The sequence below is a fragment of the Plectropomus leopardus genome, chromosome 17, assembly GCF_008729295.1.
Source record: "Plectropomus leopardus isolate mb chromosome 17, YSFRI_Pleo_2.0, whole genome shotgun sequence".
Classification (NCBI taxonomy): Eukaryota; Metazoa; Chordata; class Actinopteri; order Perciformes; family Serranidae; genus Plectropomus; species Plectropomus leopardus.
This window is the reverse complement of record NC_056479.1, coordinates 25,670,841-25,689,441: the sequence shown is the minus strand read 5'-3', so window position 1 is coordinate 25,689,441 and position 18,601 is coordinate 25,670,841. Positions and strand designations below refer to the sequence as shown.

The window sequence follows — 18,601 nt, the reverse complement described above, 5'->3', positions numbered from 1 at the left end:
AATAGTCGTCGGAAATCAGGGAGACGGTGAGCCACGATGTTGATTTAAACGGTCACATTTGGGATGATGCTAACCGTAACGAAGCTGATACTGCACCTGAGAGGCAGCGGTGGTGCTTAGGTTTAACCATTTGTGCCATCCAATACACCAAATATAGACTGGTGAAAGAAGCAGTTTGTTTTGACCTGGTGAAAGGGTGGCGTGCGCTTAAATGTGAATTTAATGTTGTGCTGTCTCCAATACATGGATTAATCCAGTGGATAAACTGTGGGATCATGTTGGCTTTTTGCATCCCTAAATACAACTATTTATATGTCAAAATAGTACATACCAAGACTAAAGGCAGGTAGCTTTCCCTGGAAGCCTCCTGTATGGTTTCTAGCTGCAATTCATAATCTGTTAATATAAGTTCATCACTACAGCAACATGGTCTTTGAGTTTTGCTTTTAACTATTATACTATTTTGTTGTACTTCTAGCTTTTTTATGTGCAATTCCCAGTTTTGTGTCTTTTTTTTTTTAAATGTATTTATTTATTTATTTTTTTAAACTATTTTTATTGTTCTTTTTGCTCTTTTTTATCTTGTTTTTTTGCTCAGTGCTTATATCTATTTCTAGTTTTTTGTCTTGTTTTTTTTCTGTTGATATTGTTGCTTTGATATCTCTCTGCTATTGTAACAATGTAAATTTCCCCCTTGCGGGACTAGTGAAGGATTATCTTATTTTATGACCTGCATAATGTTTTAGATATGGTTGCATCAACCTAAGAGTTCATTTCAATAACAACAACAAAAATGCAATATGAATTTTTGCTGTCTCTCAATAACCGTCCCCTCAACACATAAATGGAGCAATGCCTTCAAGCTAGTTCGGGCAATCAACGCAATCTACACCGATTCATACACACAGATCAAGTCAATTTTTTTCTATAAAGCTCAATATCATAAATCACACTTGCTTCAGAGGGCTTTACGGCACACAGCATCTCTCTGTCTCTGGACCCTCACCACAGAAATGGAAAAACTCCCACAGAAACCCTTTAACAGAGAAAAACAGGGTAGGAACCTCAGGTAGAGCAACTGAAGACGGATCTATTTTCGAGAACGGACAGTGTGCCATAGATGTCGTGTGTACAGAACAGATCAACATAATGAAATTACAGTTATCAATAATGTATCATAAGTCACTCTCTATATGACTTCTACAAAACACACCCTTTCAATTTGATGGTCTGTTTAAGCTCCTAAAATTTCCCAGTGCTCCCTCTGTCTTGACACTTCTGCTGCTTTCCTGTTGTCCGCACTAAAGCCCCACCTCCTCCTGAGCATCCACCTGCAGCCTCCGACTACAGAGGAAGATATTTAATCATCACTCCCCGATGTCTCATGTCAACATACTGATGAGGCTGGTGTCTAGACGCCAAACTCAGCGTTCTGCTGTTAAAATGAACATTTCAAACACGAGTTTTCTGACTGCACTCCTGCTCTCCTCCTCCCAGGTGCCAGGGTCTCCCCCCTCTCCATGTGTGGTCCCTAATGGGCGGCTGGTCTCGCAGTGCCGTGCTGGAGCTGTACCGGGCGCTGCTCCGCGCAGGGCGTCACCTTCAGTACACCGACCGCAATTACTACCGCCGCGCCGTGGCTCGCGAGTTTCGCCGCTGCCAAGCCCTGACAGTACCCGAAGATAAGGAGGACGCACTGAAGAGGGGCCAGTTTTTCCTCAACAGCCGACTGGGTGGGCTTATGTAGGGGGGAAGGGGTCACGGGTCATCTGGAGGTGGGTTAAAGGTCGTCTGGAGGTGTATCTCCCAGGTGGGTTTGCAAATAAGAAAATGATCTTGTCAGAGGTGAAATTTCTTAGATATGAGACACTTTGATTGGGATGATGAGCAAATATCACAGGTCACGAGTAAGACTGTTGGGTGTAGCTACTCAAAGATTTTCCTTCTGTAGGTGTAATAGTAAATCAATATCCTCTTTCTGTCTCTGTGCTTCGTCTTATACTCTTCCTCTCTTCTTTCTTCAGTGGCAGGATGGCGGGCGTGAATGGAGACCGTAAAGGGAAGAAAGATGACAATGGGATCGGCACAGCCATCGACTTCATGCTTTCCAACGCCAAGCTGGTGCTGGGAGTGGGAGGGGCAGCCATGCTCGGCATTGCGACACTTGCTGTCAAAAGAGTGAGTGAGAAACTGTTCACCTCCAACTTTTGATTCTCTCCACACTCCTCCACTCCCATGTGTATGAAGAGGGAAAATGCTCTCACTTAAGCGTCCAACACAGTTGCTGTTTGTTGTGCAGATGTATGACCGTGCCATAAGCGCTCCCACCAGCCCCACCGGCATGGAGCCCACAGGAAAGAGAAGCTGGGAGGAGCCGGCCTGGATGGGCTCGTCGCCTCGAGTACTGAACCATGACATGAAGTCCACAGTTAGCAGGTCTCTGCAGTCTCTGCCCACATCCTCACATGCGTTTGAACCAGGTGAGGAAAACAAAGTGCTCTTTAAAAGTTAGATTTGTCCTGCATTAGTGGCTACATCGACATGCACAAAATATCCCAGTTTTTTGCCCTCGTTCTAAAAAAGAAAAAAATATTCCTACTAAGCTGTTTACATGGCTAATGGCAATGAATATTTTATTAATATTTCTGTAAACATGCATCCATGTATTCTCTGATTAACATGCCCAAACGTTTTGTTTATCACCTCAATAAATGTAAAAGTGGAAGGGCTGGAGCTGTTTGTGCCATTTTGCATCTTTGCATCAAAATAGGATTTTTTTCCAAGTTTTCTACCTGTTTATTCCTTTAACAACCTGAAAATGTTGGCACAGTTATATTCATGCAGATATCCAAGTCTTTTAATGTTAAAGAGTAGAAAAAATCTGGGCTTTTCTTTTGAGCGTGCATCTCTAACCCAGCTGACCAAAAACAGGCAAGACGTCTTCTGACAAACTGCAGTAAAAACCCAAACTGACATGTGTACATGTCCTTAAACCTAAATAATATCAGCATATCCCATATGTCGGGAAAAAGGTTAATTCCAAAAAAGGCCTAATTTGTACTATTCAAACATAATATGCTGCCTACATGACCTGCATCAAATTCGGAATAACAGTGGAATATTAGTGTGCATGAAAACGTAGTCAGTCTCTCGAATGTCCTTTGCATGTAATGTTATGCAGTACTGAGCAGCCTGTTTCGCGGTTTAGACGCTCAGCCAGCTGTCGTTTTATCTGTTGACAGACAGCCTGTTTGGAGGATTCTTGCTCTTCCTGTACAGTGGGTGTCGGCTCTCTGTAGTGCTGTCTGTAGTCAGCCAGCTGATGTATTTTAGTTTGAGATGATGTAGTTGAATCTCAGATACTGTAGGAGCCCTTAATATAGTATTTTTAGATTAGTCTTATATTTTGAAAACACACCCATGCCCCTCTTGTTATGCGCTGCTAGTTATGACTTCAAAAATCATTATTTTAAATGATGGAGTTAATTCTTCTAATCTCCTCAGACTGTCTGCGGAGGGCGCTGGGTCGAGCAGCTGTGGGAGGCAGCGGCGCCACTCAGTCAGACCTGCAGCGGGCCCGAATGCGTCTGTCCCTGCAGGAGCATCTGTGGGGCTTCTACCAAAATAATGTGAACATCCCGACAGAGGAGCAGGCTCAGGCTCGGAGGGCAGCGCTGGACATCTGCGCTGAGCTCAGAGTGTTTCTTCACGCCAAACTGCCCGACATGCCGCTCAGAGAGATGTACCTGAGCGGCAGTCTGTATGATGACCTGCAGGTAAGAGCTACACACGTGGGCCTTTATTTTTAGATCCAAGAGTTACTGTTGTTTAACAATTCCTAATTTCATTTTCATAATAATAGTAGTTTATATAACTGTCTTGCAACAGTTCTTTATTTAGCTGTTATAACAGTACTTTATTTATCTTTGTTAAAACAGTAGTTTATTTTACTTTATTATAACAAGTTGTGTATTTAGTTTAACTTTATGGTAACAGCACTAACAGTATTTTATTTTGTTTATTTAACTTATTTTAACACTAGTTTATTTTACTGTGGTGTTGGACAGTAGTTTATTTAAATTAATTATACTTTATTAAAACAGTACTTTATTCATTTTAACTTAATTGCAACAGTAGAGTATTTAACTTTATTATAACTGTATTTTGTTTAGTTTTTTATTGTTACAGTAAAATATTTAACTTTATTGTTACAGTACTTTAGTTTAATTTTATTTCAACAATAGAATATTTAACTGCATATCAACAGTGGTGTATTTAATTGGACTTAATCGTAACAGTAGTGTATTTAACCTTTTTATACCAGTACTTTATGTCTTTTTTTAACTTAATTGTAACAGTAGTTTATTTTCTTGTATTGTAACAGTTGACTTAATTTCATTATAACAGTACTTTAACTTATCCTTATTTGTGACATAACAATAGCTACTTTATTTATTCTGTTTATTCTAACTGTAACTATTTATTTAGTAGCTTAGTATTTTAGTAGTATACAGTAGTTTAGAGGAGATTTCAAGATGTGGAGATATATATTGTGTATTGTAACGTAGCCTTAAATATTGCTATATTATTTATAGGCAGTATTGCCCTGTCCCATATTATATATATAAATATTAAATATATATAATATATAAAATATGTGTATAAAACTACAGTTTGTAAAAGTTTGCAGCCTGCCATGCTTTCTTCAGTTTTATCCCCTTCCTCCGTCTTTCAGGTGGTGACAGCGGACCACGCTCAGCTCATGGTGCCTCTTATCTTGGAGAAGAACCTGTGGTCGTCCATCCCCGGGGAGGACACCATCATGAATGTCCCGGGTTTCTGGCTCGTCCGCAGGGAGAATTTGGAGTATTTCCCGCGGAACAGCAGCTACTGGGACCGCTGCATGGTCGGAGGCTACCTGTCCCCTAAATCAGTCCTCGAGGTCTTTGACAAGCTAGTGGCGGGCTCCATCAACTGGCCAGCTATAGGGAGCGTCCTCGACTACATCATTCGTCCTGTGGTTCCCTCAGAGACACTGACTCTGGAGGTGCAGTACGAGACAAACCGTAAACTATATGTGGACTTTTTACCGTTACTTGTCATGGAGGATGGAACCTCGCTGATCGCCAAACCGCATCGACTTGCTGCAGAGCGCCATGAAAACCTGTGGCGGCAGAGCTTCCGGGTGGCAGAGACGGCGCGACTCAGGGCCCTGGACCAGGAGGACGGGGGCTGCAGATGCGCATGCCTGAAGCTGGCGAAGGCCGTGTGCAAGCTCAACCCTGCCCTGAACCGACTCAACGCCAGCCAGCTCACCAACGCCATCTTGTTGCTGTGCGAAAAAGAAGGCGACTGGACCCAAGACGCGCTGGCCGACCGCTTCCTTCAGCTGCTACGAGCGCTAGTGGGACACCTCGAAGCCGGGAGGCTGCCGTGTGCCCTCAGCCCTAAAGTTAACTTATTCTGCGAGCTGACTGCGCAGGAAGTGGACGAGCTGGGGTATACGCTCTACTGCGCCCTCTCAGATCCCGAGGGGCTGCTGAGAACTGCTGTGGCACAGCCGTCCGATCCTTGACAACCTCGCAAACAAACGCCACGACGCGGAAACATGGCATTGAAATGTCATCCAGTGTTTTCTGAGCAATGGTGACCTCCAGCCATAATGAGGTTTCTGGGGAAAAAACAACTGCATGGAATCAACCGCTCTCCGGAAACACGCGCCCTCTTCAGTCTTAAATGCCGTCAGTGAGAAAACGGGATACACACAGTAGCAGTTACTTCTGTTCAAAGCTGTACGTAATGTGGTCATACAAATACTATTTTAATCTCTGAAGAAAACGAAGGCTAATCGGCGTTCATGTCGCTCACTGAAGCCATTGTATTAATGAAGTTAAGAGTAAACGTGCTTTAAGGCCTAATACATCAGGACTGAGTCTAAACTGAAGGGAAAAACTGAGTCAGAGACACAGTTCGTACGTCTGCATCATATTTGAGCTCTTTTTAAACAGGTTGGAGAGTTTCATCCCATGCAGTTAAATGTTGTCCCCTCTGTTTTGATTTGGGTCCAAGACTCTGTGTCGAGGAATAGTGTAATGTTGATTGTGTGTATAACAAACCAAAAGCTAATAAATTGTCAGCCTAAAGAGACACGCCAACCGTCTTTTCATCTTCAATCTCACAGAGCCGGTGTGTAGGATTTAGTGGTATTTGGCATTGAAGTGACTGAACTGAAACTTGTTTGTGTACCAAGTATGATAGAGAACCACAGGAGGCAACGCGAAAACTAACATGGCCTTATCAAGAGCCAGTGTGTGGTTTATCTGAGTTAATGTATCAACAACACAGCAGACCCTACGGAAGAGAAATCGCTCCATATGTAAATGTAAACTGGCTAAATGGCTAATTCACAGCAGCTTTTCTAAAAAAATGCGATGTATGTCGCAGCAAAAATAGCTGTGACGCTGTTTTAGATTTTGAGCTTATTATTGAAGGAAGATACTGAAGGAACTTCTTTGTTCCTGCATGAGCTAACTCAACTCACCGAACGCGAGACACTGTGCCAATAACATCTCATCCCAACAGCAAAACTGTCAGAGAAAGACAAATTTGCAAGGTTGCGCAGAATTCCTGCCGATTGGCTGAATTTGCATTAATTGTGACAATCACAAGATTACTAAATCCTGGAGGGACTGATAAACGGGTCTTTTGAGGACAACAAAAGCAGTCACTTATTTTCCGATTATTTTAAACGAATAGAAATATAGTTACGACTGTTGCCGCTAACTCCTACACACCAGGCCTCTAAATACTGCTCGTGTTTTGATAAGAGTTTAGAGTTCAAATCGAAAGTTTTCTAAGGACTTCATTAATACAGTGGCTGCGCTGAAGATGTATGCTTTCCATGTTTGCAGGGATCTGAGAAAACAAACATTAGGCTGTGATTGGATGTCTGCAGCTTGCATGTGTTATCTACCGAATCTAGAGATCAAACAGGTGAATATACACTGAGTTATATGTCGATGTCTATTTGTAATATTTCAAACTCACCATTCAACTGTCAATCAGATGTAAAGTTTAATCCACAAATGGAATATGCTAGAATTTATGGTTTGTTGGTGATCATGAAATTTAATCAATTCAGCACCGGCATTTTCATTTTGGCGAGAATGGAAAATGTTCCCATGTGACTGTCTCTAATACAGAGCTGCTCTTTGTCTGTTATGACGAAGTTTCTTCTTCTGTCCCACATGTGTTGCTTTGGGTCACAGGTCTCATATGCTTTATTATCTCGTTTCTTTTACGACCTGATCACGGGTTATTTTGCACTGTCAAAACATTGGTCAAAATGTCTCAGGAGGACGTCCTGAAAGTGCTTTAGTCTAGTGGTTTTTGCTTTAATTTAAATTCCAGTTTCCTGCGTCATTACCTTCAAGATCGGATGTTTCCAACAGCGGTTGCTAACACAACAGCTCAGTTTTTAAGACATTTTTTTCTCCCACAACCCACTGCTTTAAACGTGGTACAGATGTTTGTCAGTTGGTAAATTAGTCTCAGTATTAAAGAGAAACTTTGGTATTTTTCAACCTGAACCCTGCTTTTTTATGTCTTTGTGTCTAAGTGACACGAGACAACAATTTTTGACATTGGTCCAGTATTGAGAGATGCTCTAACAGCAAAACAGTAATGTAATCTGTAATGGCAATTGTGCAGTCAATTTATGTCGACTAAAAGTGCTTATTTTTGCCACTGACAGGCTCAGATTGTTCTGACAGCTTTATAGAAATGATCATACGGAGAGATGAAAAGGTTATTTACCTTTTGATGATTGTTGTTGTCTCACTGAAGGAGAAGCACTGTTCGACTTCTGACTTGAATGGTGGAAACGTTCATAAATTGGAGAAAGGGGTGCCGCGAGGACATTTTTTTGTGTTAGAAAAGCATTTCCCAAACCTCCCCTTGATCACCCGAAGTGCTGCATGTTTTAGATCTTCCTGCTGCAACACAGCTGATTCAAATGATCAACTCGTTATGAACTCCTGAAGCTGGTAGAGATCTAAAACATGCAGGACAAGCGGTACCCGAGGAGAGGTTTGGGAAATGCTGTGGTACAATACACATACCGACCTCATATAGTATGATAGTATGTAGCCATTTGGGGCATGGTGGTACTGTCAGTTTATGTCCACTAAAAGTGTTTGTTTTTGCCACTGACAGGCTCAGATGATTATTTTAAATGTCTGACATTATGGAAAAGATCCTGACAGAAATAGACCTTTTTTGTTTAAGATTAAATCAGTTTTGCTTCACCACAGTCCCAAAATCGATATTGCCAAACTCACCAGACTCCATTAATATAAACTGATTTTATCATCAAACACGCCATTCAAAGTTGACAGAAACAAGATAAAATTCACAAAAATGTACTGGTTGAAAAACCCTTAACTTATCCACTTAGGTGTGAAATATTCTGACTCTACACACGTTTAAATGACTGTTTAAATGGAGTCTGGTTGTTCTGGGTATAGTAATTTCAGGGCTGTTTTTGGTTGGGGATCCTTTTCCAAAATGTCACTTACAATAACAATCTGAGCCTATCAGTGGCAAAACAAGCAATTTTAGTGAATTACATTGATGGGTGCACAATTGCATTATGGATTACAATGCAGCTTGTTTCACATCTCACTAAATACCTTACCAATTTAAAAAAATGGTTCCAATAAATCACTTTGACACAAAACATGAAAAAGTGGGTTCAGGTTAAAAAAGAAGTTTCCCTTTGACCTCCTGCCTGACTGCAGTTCCAGCATGGAGCCTGTTACCTCTGTATTTCAGTATTTGTGTGTCTGTGTGCACACTTTGTTTTCACATTAAACCCTGATTAACTTCTAGGTGCCCAGTCTGTCCAGAATAGGAAACCAGACGTGGATTAGTGCAGAATACTAGGCCATGTCACGCAGTCCTGACCCTGCGCAGGAAGTGTTTGGCACCACGCTTGTATATTAATAGTTTACAGGTGCTAATCTCCTCTAGATGATGATCTGATTGAGCCGGATCCACTCACAGATCCTCAGTCGTATAAAAGCAGCTTTAATAGCCGATGTTACTAGTTTCGCCTGCTACTCATCGCAGGTGACAGTAGGTGGAGTTGCCACAACAATAGCTGCCAGAGGTGGAGTTTGTCTCTAAATGACTACCCAAAACATGTCTAAACTAATCACACGGTTGCTTTCTGTTCTCACCTTTAGCCTTAGAATGAAAAAGAAAATGCAGTGATATGGAGCAAGTGTCCCCTCGATCCTCAGTTTATGTATAGTGTACAATATGGAGGGATTTCCGTTGTGCATTCAGTTCATAATCATAATCATCATCCAGATAATAATGGAGAAACAGGTGAATATTTTTGTATTTATTGTACATTTGTAACCAAAAAAAATATTTATTTGCATTCAATTCAACATGTAAAGTACCACTTCCCGTGCTTCATGAAGTGCTTTGTTCTGGATGTACTGATAGAAATGAATCCACAGAGGATCTTTGTTTGCATATGAAGCGTCTTCCTTTGCAGACCTGGTTCATGCTGAAGGGAAGGGAGTCACTGTGCCACATTTGTAACGTTATTGTGAAACAAATAACCCAAAGTAGATCACTACCTCTACCTTGTGGAGTTCATACTAGCCATATGCTTCGTTGCATGCTGTGTAATTTTCCCCAGCTTTTTTTTTTTTTTTTTTTTTAAGTTCAGCTCTGGAGTTGAACGGTGCAGCACTTTGTATACTTCATTAAATGTTACAAATGACATTCTGCACGTTCATCTTTGTTTTTCTTTCATCTAAACTTTTAAGACTGAAAAGAAAAAGCACAAACTGTCATCAGCTCCACCTGAATCCGTCCTACGACAAGTCAAGAAGTTTGGGAAAGGTCCATCAATTAAACGAGACCTTTAATTTAAATGATGAGCATGAACAAAGACACAAAAAATACATATGCAAACCTAAAGTTAATTAAACAGATAACCAATATGCTTACTAGTTAAAATAGAAATAAACAAAACAAGAACAAAAGTTTAACCAAGTTATTGTTTTGCAAGTCACGACTGAGTCTCGAGTCTTTTCATGTCCTTAAACTTTGAGCTCTGGGTCCTAAAAAAGTCATAATCTCTTTAGCAAATGTAATACCATTATAACAGCAAATTATATTAAATATACAAAAGTCATGAATACTTATTATATTGTATCAGAACAAGGTTATTGAAACAAGCGTTAATTTAATTATTAAAAAAATTATTGCTGATGGTATTTAGCATTACAAGCAGTACCTCAGAGAATGTTTTCTTCGTGTATTTAACTCATATCGCAAAAACGTCCCAACAACTTTCGCAAGTATTTTCCAGTCAAAAGGTATTAATGCTGTGGGACTCGCTCTATACATCTGCTGTTTGAGTTTAGTTTAACCTGAAATGCACTTAAATTTTAACTCTGGCAGATTTAAAAAACAAAAAACAAAAAAACAAAACAAAAACTCATCTGTTCAAAATCTGACAAAATATTTATTTAAAGCTTTATTCAATGAGATTTGGTATTAAAATCCACATAGGCATATTAAGAGAAACATCCTGAGATACCTTCAAATGTACAAAACCATCCAAAATTATGATATTATTACACACTGGGAACTGGAAATGTGTTTCAGTTGTTAGGAATGAAAAACTTGCATCCCAAAATCTGAGGGTCCCCTGGAACAGCTACATTACAAAAAAATAAACAGCACATCAAAATGCATAGCTCTGACTGAATTCTGCCGAATCACAGATGAAGCTCAAACTGAAAGAGTGAAGCAGTCCCTTTGTTCAGTGGCACAAACAAAAAATGCGTCGAAGCGGCGATTAATGTTGCTTCTCATGTAAACCTCATTATTCTAAGCAGATGTGAGACATTTATGTGGGACGCCAGGTCTTACAGTGACGTTTAACGATCGTTAAATGCTGTCGATTGCTGTAAATGAAATAACGCAACATTGATGATGAAACTGAGCTTCACTTGGTGCAACTCTGGAAGTCAAATAACCACCAGAAATGAGAAGAGCAACATTTCACACATAGTGTTCAGCGATCTACTTGGCGGGTGCAAACCCAACACGGTCTGCGTTCCTGTCAAACACGGTGTAGTACCTCCTGATGAATACATCTCCCAGGATCCACAGGGGCCCTGCGGGAGGCGGGATGTCCATGGCGATAAAGCCCGAGAGACAGATCGAATAACCCATCTGAGACTCCTGCAGCAAAAAAGGAGAAAATCATTTTTAACAAAAGCAAATATTTTTAGTTTTGCAAGGACACATTAAAGATAATAGACACACTTTTGAATCAGAGTTAGTCTTAAAGGGACAGTTCACTCCCAAAATAAAAACTACACATTTTCCCTCTTACCTGTAGTGTTATTTATCGGTCTAGATTGTTTTGGTGTGAGTTGTCGAGTGTTGCAGATATCAGCTGTAGAGATGTTTGCCTTTTATTTAATATTATGGAACTTGATGACACTCGGCTTGTGGTGCTCAAAGCGCCAAAAAATACATTTGTAAAACTCAACGCCAATGTTTCTTTACAGAAATGATGACCTGGTCACTCAAGATAAACCACAGACCTTGTTGTGAGCACTCTAATGTCGCAACTTTTAACTGAACTACACGCTCCGACCGGATCACCGCGCAGCAGGAAGCGTGCATCTACTCATCAACAAGAAGCTCGTGCTTGCGGCAGCTCAAGATGAAACATTAATGGCGTCCTCCTCTAAGTAGCTCAGTGGTGCTTCCTACTGCACGGTGAGTCCACTGACAGGTGTAGTTTGGTGGAAAGAAAATAGTTCCTACATTAAATTGGTTTCACCACCCGGCGGAGACAAAATTACAGTGAACGTAATTAATCTGTATCTACCTTCACGACATAATCCTCTCCAGTCAGGTTAAACATCTTCCCGCCGATGTTGAAGGAGATGACGGGCAGAGAGGGGATCCTGTTACAGTCGATCCAGTACTTCAGAGGAGAGAGAGGAAGACACGCTGAAATCAGCTCTCAGAGCTCGAGGTCAAGCAAAATGTTCTTCTGTATTAAGAAACATGATTTATAGGTATATATGTAAGGTGGTAAAATTTGAAAATGGCATCATTTTGGCTCCAGCCAATCCTGAACTGAGCTCAGTGAGGTTTAAGTTCAGGATTTGGAGCCACTTGTGTTCATGTCTGTACGTAAATGCCTGATTCACTGCGTAATGTTTTTTCTAATATATTTTTTTCTATGTTTTCATTATTATTATTATTATTTTGTTGTATTGTCTATGGACTTCCCTTTGAGCTGAGCCCTTAATAATTAATACACTGAAAAACTGAATTTGATCTCAAGAGAACAAAACACACAAAGGAAAAAAGTGCTTCAGTGAAGGTCACAGGATGTAAGATCACAGCGAAGGCATCATGTCATTTCTCTGTTTTCTATATTACGTGTCAGCTCTACCTCTCCCATCAGCAGGGGCAGAGCTCCGATGGCTTTTTGCAGCGCCCTGACTTCCTGCACAGGACCTACGATCAGGGACGTCCCCGTGTCGACGATAGCCTGGCAACCGGCTTTGCAGAGAGTCAGCTGGTTGCCGACTCCAACTCTGCAGGGCGGGTTATAGAGGGAGCAGCAGCAGGGCGAGACAGAGAGACAAGAGGCGTCAGTTTACTACCTGCTGAGTTTGTTGTCATGCCTTTGGGATCAGGAGAATACTTATTTAAATTAGATTATGATTTTATAAAGTGAAGTGAATACTGACCACAGTTTTCCACATCAGTGATAATGCTACTTTCAATAACCAAAAGTGAGAATTGTGTTTTTGACAAAGACAGAACAGAAAGCGTGTCAACATCGACCGCACTATTCAAGTTCCTTTTAATAACAATGAAGCCACAGAAGGTTCATTCTCACCCGCTCATCTCGATCTGCCAGTAGGCCTTTCGTGTGACATTGACATAGTGCAGGTCTCCGGTGTAGTACTGAGGGTCTGTCCCACCCAGCACCAGCTCTCCTCCTACTGCTGCTTTTGGGTCTCTAAGAGAAGCAGAAAGCAGAACAGAAAGCTGTGGACTTAACCGGCAGTATCAGGGAAAAAAGTTAAGACCAACTTTGACATCAGGCTGTAAAAGTCTCTCTGACCAAGAGTTAGAGCTGGGCGATATGGCTTTAAAATAATATCGCAATATTTCAAGACTATATGGTGATACACCACAAATATGTCCTTTAAACCGATACTAATGACCACAACACAAAATGATTGAATGAACTGCAGTTACAGTGAAGTTAAATCAAGTAGCTGCTGACATATAATAAAGATGAATACACAAATGTTATAAAAACATGTGCTGCTTTGTCTGTGTGTGTGTGTGTGTGTGTGTGTGTCTGCCGGTGACTCATAAAAACTACGTGACAATTTATACTTGATGTTTGCAACATAATCACTTTATATATACCATGTGGAACAAGTTGCGATATATCACGTATGTTCTTATATGCGTATATACGATATATCGCGTATATTCCATATATTGCATATATTTGATATATCGCACACGCCTACCGACAGTTAAACCGACCGAAGGCAACGATTCTTGAGTGGCCGATTCAATAATCTTTACTTGATTCACTCTTCTGTCAGACACCAACCTGCTGATGTAGAAAGAGAAAATGTTCTGGGGCAGCAGCTTGGCAGCCATGGCCGTGTCAAACACTGGGGTGACATTAGCTACAGATATGGAGGGGTAGGCCATGCCCAACACCCCATCGAACCGCGCCACTGCGAATGTGATGCCAGGCTGCTTCACCGCCTCGCCAAACTGCTGGCCAGGAATAGGCAGACCTGCAACCTGCAAGCAGGAGAGAGACATCAGGAGGAAAAAACTTAATGAAATGATAGGAATGGCGTGACCACCAAATGTGAGGAATGCAGTAAAACAAAGAGCCGTGTGAGTGAGCGTCTCAGACTCACAGAGACGGTGTCTTCGCTGATGAAGCCGGACAGGCTGCCTCTGCCGTACTGGATGGAGAACTCGGTGCCGTTCTTAATAAATGTGCTCGACTTCTTCGAGTTGTAACGCCGATGAAGCCCTAATGGAAAAATAATTTCATCAACTTAGGAAACCAGTTAGTTAGTGACAATACATCATTAATAATTTGAAATGGGGCCAGATGGTTGGCCCCCTGGAAACTAATTGGCGACACCTGGTGTCAGCCCTACCTGTGATGGCTTTAGGTATCAGAAAGTGACTGTTAACAAAAGGTATAAGACATTTAAATTTAATGCCTTTTTTTTTTAAACCAAACTGAGGACAATCATATTTTTCATAATCAGCACTGCAGTCTACGTATGAAAGTTAAAAGTCTCATGTAGAGATTTTATGTTTTATGTAGGAATATATATGAATGAATGAAGTTAATCTACATTTTGCCAACAGGAAGGTGCAAGTGTAAAGTAAAAAGACAGCACCGGGTTCAGTGGTAGGTTTAAATATTTTTGAGATCAGAAATGTGACTGTCACTGTAAAAAAAAAAAGAAATTAAAAGATGGATAAATCAAATTAGATAAATGTTTGTCGCAACTATGACCTCACTAATTCAAATTTAAGACTATTTAATTACTTTAAAGCCTAAAAAAAATTGAAGATATTTTAAGACTTCTATATATTTGAGTTCAGGTGCTAATTGTCTCATCCAAAGCTGCAGACCACTCAGAGTTACAAAAATACCCAAGCAACTGTTTGATATTGAAATCTTTTAAAGTTGTTTGGCAGTCATTCATTACTAGGGCTTTAAATTTAGCTGTTAATAAATTTTACTCATTTCCTAAATGTGCCCTCGTCTTTGAATAATTATTTTTATTTTACTTTATTTTTATTTAATTGTATTTATTTACTCACATTTTATAACATGGATTCAAATTTTGCATTTACTTCCATTTTTTTTTACGGATATTTATCAGTCATTGTTAGAGGCCTCGGATTTTCAGTGCCTGCTTCCCTGTAATTGTTGTGCGCATGATAACAATTAACTCGATTTGCGGTCAGCACAGTTCTCATGTGACCGTTCGTCTGTCTGTTAAAAAGACAGTTTGGCCTTTAAATGCAATAGTGTTCGAGGTTTAGTTTTACATCCTCTTTTAAAGGACACAGTGATGACCCTTTGCATCACTTTGTCTTATGAACTTTTGTCCTATTTTTTGTATATTGTCATGCCATACATGTACTGTACACTGTAATGATTAACTCTGTATATATTAATGCCAGACTGCTGACTTCTACTATTGAATTAATCCTGAAATTGCAGTGAAGAAGTCAGAGCAGCCCTAAGACAGAGCAGATGCAGCACATTTAAAGTAAAAAACAAACCGTAAAGGAAAAAGAAGTGTGATATTTGAATCACTAATGTTTGGTAAAAACGGCGAGTCCCTTCCAGGAAGTAGACACATTTAGAGCGTGTTGAATGAGTCAGTTCACTCAGAAAGTCCCCAAACTCACAGCAGGCCAAATCGAGGAAGGCGCAGTGGATGGAGGGCACCCACAGGTTGGAGGAGCCGGTGTCAAACAGCACAGTGAAGTCCTGCGGAGGCGTGCCAATGCTGATCATCCCGAAGTACTGAGCCTGGACACACACACACAATAAAAAAAAGTTTACAGGAAACACTGAAACCTGCAGTGAAACACACACACACACACGACTTATAACATGCACGAGTGAGAAAAGCTGAAAATCCAGAGCAAATGCAGATGAAACTGATTCCTTATCACTTATTCCAAGTTATTCAAAGTAACGTGTAAACAAAAGAGGTTTCAGCCCAGGATATTTGAGTGCCAAAGTCTAATATTTACTTCACCATTCCTTTATGTTTATCTTTAACTATACTGCTCGAATACTGAACTTTGCCTGGACCACAGCGCCTCGAGTAGACAAATCCTCCAAAAGGCTTTAAGGCTTTAGGTTTTTTAAGATACCCCTACCTGAAGCAAAACAAAACTTTTACTATGCGCCCTTCATAAAAAAAAAACAAAAAAACAAATACAGCAAAAAAGTAGCAAAACGTGAGGGGAAAAATTGTCCTACCCTGCTTTCAAATTACACATTTTATATTACTGGAGGTTTTTAAATACAGAGTTGTCATGTAGAACTTTTACAAAGACAACCTTTTTGACGGAAAGTACATTTTACTAAAAAGGTCCTGTGTGTCAGATTTAGGGGAATTTTGTGGAAATATTGGTGATAACTGCAGATGCAACCAGCTGAAACTACTCCTCTCTCCAAAACAAACAGACCAGGCGATTTGAACCTAAAAAAAATACTGAATAAAGCAATTTCACTTGAGATATCAGTGTTTCTACTACGTTCGGCTGCCAACATGTTGCACAAACACACCATTGGATATTAACTTAAAGGTCCAGTGTTAAGAATCATTGCATTTTTGTCAACTTTAAAATAAGCCGTTGCCCAGAATGGACAAACCAATTCACGTTTATGCATCGGCCACTGACAAACTATGTTTTATGCATTTGTCCCTGTCAAAAATAGATAAATAAAATAAAAATTTAAAAATATATTTTAAAAAACTGCCTTCTGAAAAAAAATGGCTGGGGACAGCAAGCTATGTTTTATGCATTTGTCCCTTTTAAAAAATAAATTAAATTTAAAAAATTACTATATATATTTTATATATAAACTGCCTTCTGAAAAAGTGTAGGGGACAGCAAGCTATGTTTTATGCATTTGTCCCTGTCAAAAATAAAATAAAATATATATATATATATATATATATATATATCTACACACACACACACACACACATATATATATATATATATATATATATATATATATATATATATATATATATATATATATATATATATATATATATAGATAAAAAACACTGCCTTCTGAAAAAGTGACAGGGACAGCAAGCTTTGTTTTATGCATTTGTCCCTGTCAAAAATAAATTAAATTAAAAAAAATGCTATATATATTTATATATATAAACTGCCTTCTGAAAAAAAGTGTAGGGGACAGCAAGCTATGTTTTATGCATTTGTCCCTGTCAAAAATAAATAAAATTTATATTATATATATATATATATATATATATATATATATATATATATATAAAACACTGCCTTCTGAAAAGCACAGGGACAGCAAGCTATGTTTTATGCATTTGTCCCTGTCAAAAATAAATAAAATTATATATTAATACTACCTTCTGAAAAGCAAGCTGTGTGTTTTATGCATTTGTCCCCGTCAACATAAATGAAATAAAATAAAAATAAATAAATTTTATATATATATATATATATATATATATATATATATATATATATATATATATATATATATATATACATACATACACACACACACACACACACACACACACACACACACATATATATATATATATATATATATATATATATATATATATACTGCCTTCTGAAAAAGTGTAGGGAATGAATGACGCCCCTGCAGCACTCGCTCATTACAAACTAAAGTTCCTGTTAACATCTAAGGGAAAGGGTGATTGCATTATCATGATGAGTTTATCTGGATTAAAGTTTACTGCACGTACATCCATGAAGTTGGTCAGCCTCTCTACGGGCACTTTGGGGGAAGGAGAGCTGTCCGGTGCTCCGGTGCTCCTCGCCAAAGCCCGAAGCTCCTCCAGAGACAAACCGTTATCGCTCATGAGGCGGCGGAGGCTCCTGGTTTTATGGAGGGGGACTCTGAAATGAAGAATTAATCAATTAAACGCGCGTGCCTCGTGCTGCCGAACAGGCTGCTTCCTGGTACAAAATGTCCACATCAACTTTCATGCAAATTTTGTAACTGCACAAACTGTGTCATTTTAAGTGCACAGGCATCACCTTTGCAGTTAAAACAATTTAAACATGAATTGGAAGCACGTGGGGTTACCGGAGGCCAAAACAGGCAGGTTAAAGCACGCGCGCTGACATTAACATGCATTAAAAGCAGCCGCTCGTGTCTCTGTGAGGTGATACAGGCTGACAGGCTGATATTAGCTTAACCCGAGCTGCCAAAACATCAGCTGATAAACAGTTAATTACCTGAAGATTGCGGCGCTTTGTGTTATCAGCAGCGCCCCGATTATATAAAACATCCCCAACCGCGTCGTCATTTTTGTCCTCGTTAAAGTAACACACACTTTTTGTTTTAAATTGTTTCTACCGGGAGCACAAACAACAAACGACTGTTTCAACTGACGCAGCAGCCAATTGGAGGCGCTTTGGCAATGTCCGTCTTTACTCGGTTTTCTCCGTCATGCTGCGCTGTGATTGGAGGAAAATAATCAGCGCTGCCTTCTCATTGTTGGAAGAGGAAGTCAATCATGCAGCGTTAAACACCGGTGCACTGAGGTCTCTGCAGGGTCACGAGATGCATTGTGACTGAAATGAATGATAGGGCACATCCCAGCACATTGTGTCCGTGTTTGAAACTGCAGCTGAGAAAACATGACATAAAACAGAAAACTTTCTGTGACTGTTTACAGAGTAGATTTCCCTGGATAACCTTTAT

The 18,601-nt window shown here is 39.8% G+C and overlaps 2 protein-coding genes across 2 annotated transcripts; one reads left to right on the top strand and one right to left on the bottom strand.

The window, feature by feature from the left end:
* The first annotated feature begins 1,720 nt into the window (after window positions 1-1,720).
* mief1 (mitochondrial elongation factor 1) lies at window positions 1,721-9,690 on the top strand. The gene is made up of 5 exons (XM_042505121.1): window positions 1,721-1,810; window positions 2,025-2,178; window positions 2,300-2,480; window positions 3,505-3,776; window positions 4,736-9,690. Exons 2-5 carry the CDS (start codon window positions 2,032-2,034, stop codon window positions 5,573-5,575), a joined length of 1,440 nt encoding a protein of 479 aa, XP_042361055.1. The 5' UTR covers window positions 1,721-1,810; window positions 2,025-2,031; the 3' UTR covers window positions 5,576-9,690.
* An 836-nt stretch (window positions 9,691-10,526) lies between these two features.
* On the bottom strand, window positions 10,527-18,324 carry napsa (napsin A aspartic peptidase). The gene is made up of 9 exons (XM_042505122.1): window positions 18,133-18,324; window positions 17,637-17,790; window positions 15,541-15,664; window positions 14,016-14,134; window positions 13,694-13,893; window positions 12,959-13,081; window positions 12,506-12,650; window positions 11,930-12,028; window positions 10,527-11,271 (listed from the first exon to the last, which is right to left on the bottom strand). The coding sequence occupies exons 1-9, from the start codon at window positions 18,201-18,203 to the stop codon at window positions 11,110-11,112; spliced, it is 1,197 nt and encodes a 398-aa protein (XP_042361056.1). The 5' UTR covers window positions 18,204-18,324; the 3' UTR covers window positions 10,527-11,109.
* Between the last annotated feature and the right edge of the window lie 277 nt (window positions 18,325-18,601).

Coding starts and splice junctions, on each gene's coding strand:
- mief1 (XM_042505121.1), top strand. CDS start 2,032: ATGGCGGGCGTGAATGGAGACCGTAAAGGGAAGAAAGATGACAATGGG. Junction 2,481..3,504: donor CTCACATGCGTTTGAACCAG/GTGAGGAAAACA, acceptor TAATCTCCTCAG/ACTGTCTGCGGAGGGCGCTG. Junction 3,777..4,735: donor GTCTGTATGATGACCTGCAG/GTAAGAGCTACA, acceptor TCCGTCTTTCAG/GTGGTGACAGCGGACCACGC.
- napsa (XM_042505122.1), bottom strand. CDS start 18,203: ATGACGACGCGGTTGGGGATGTTTTATATAATCGGGGCGCTGCTGATA. Junction 15,665..17,636: donor GGCTGACCAACTTCATGGAT/GTACGTGCAGTA, acceptor GTGTGTGTCCAG/GCTCAGTACTTCGGGATGAT. Junction 13,082..13,693: donor TTCTCTTTCTACATCAGCAG/GTTGGTGTCTGA, acceptor TGCTTCTCTTAG/AGACCCAAAAGCAGCAGTAG.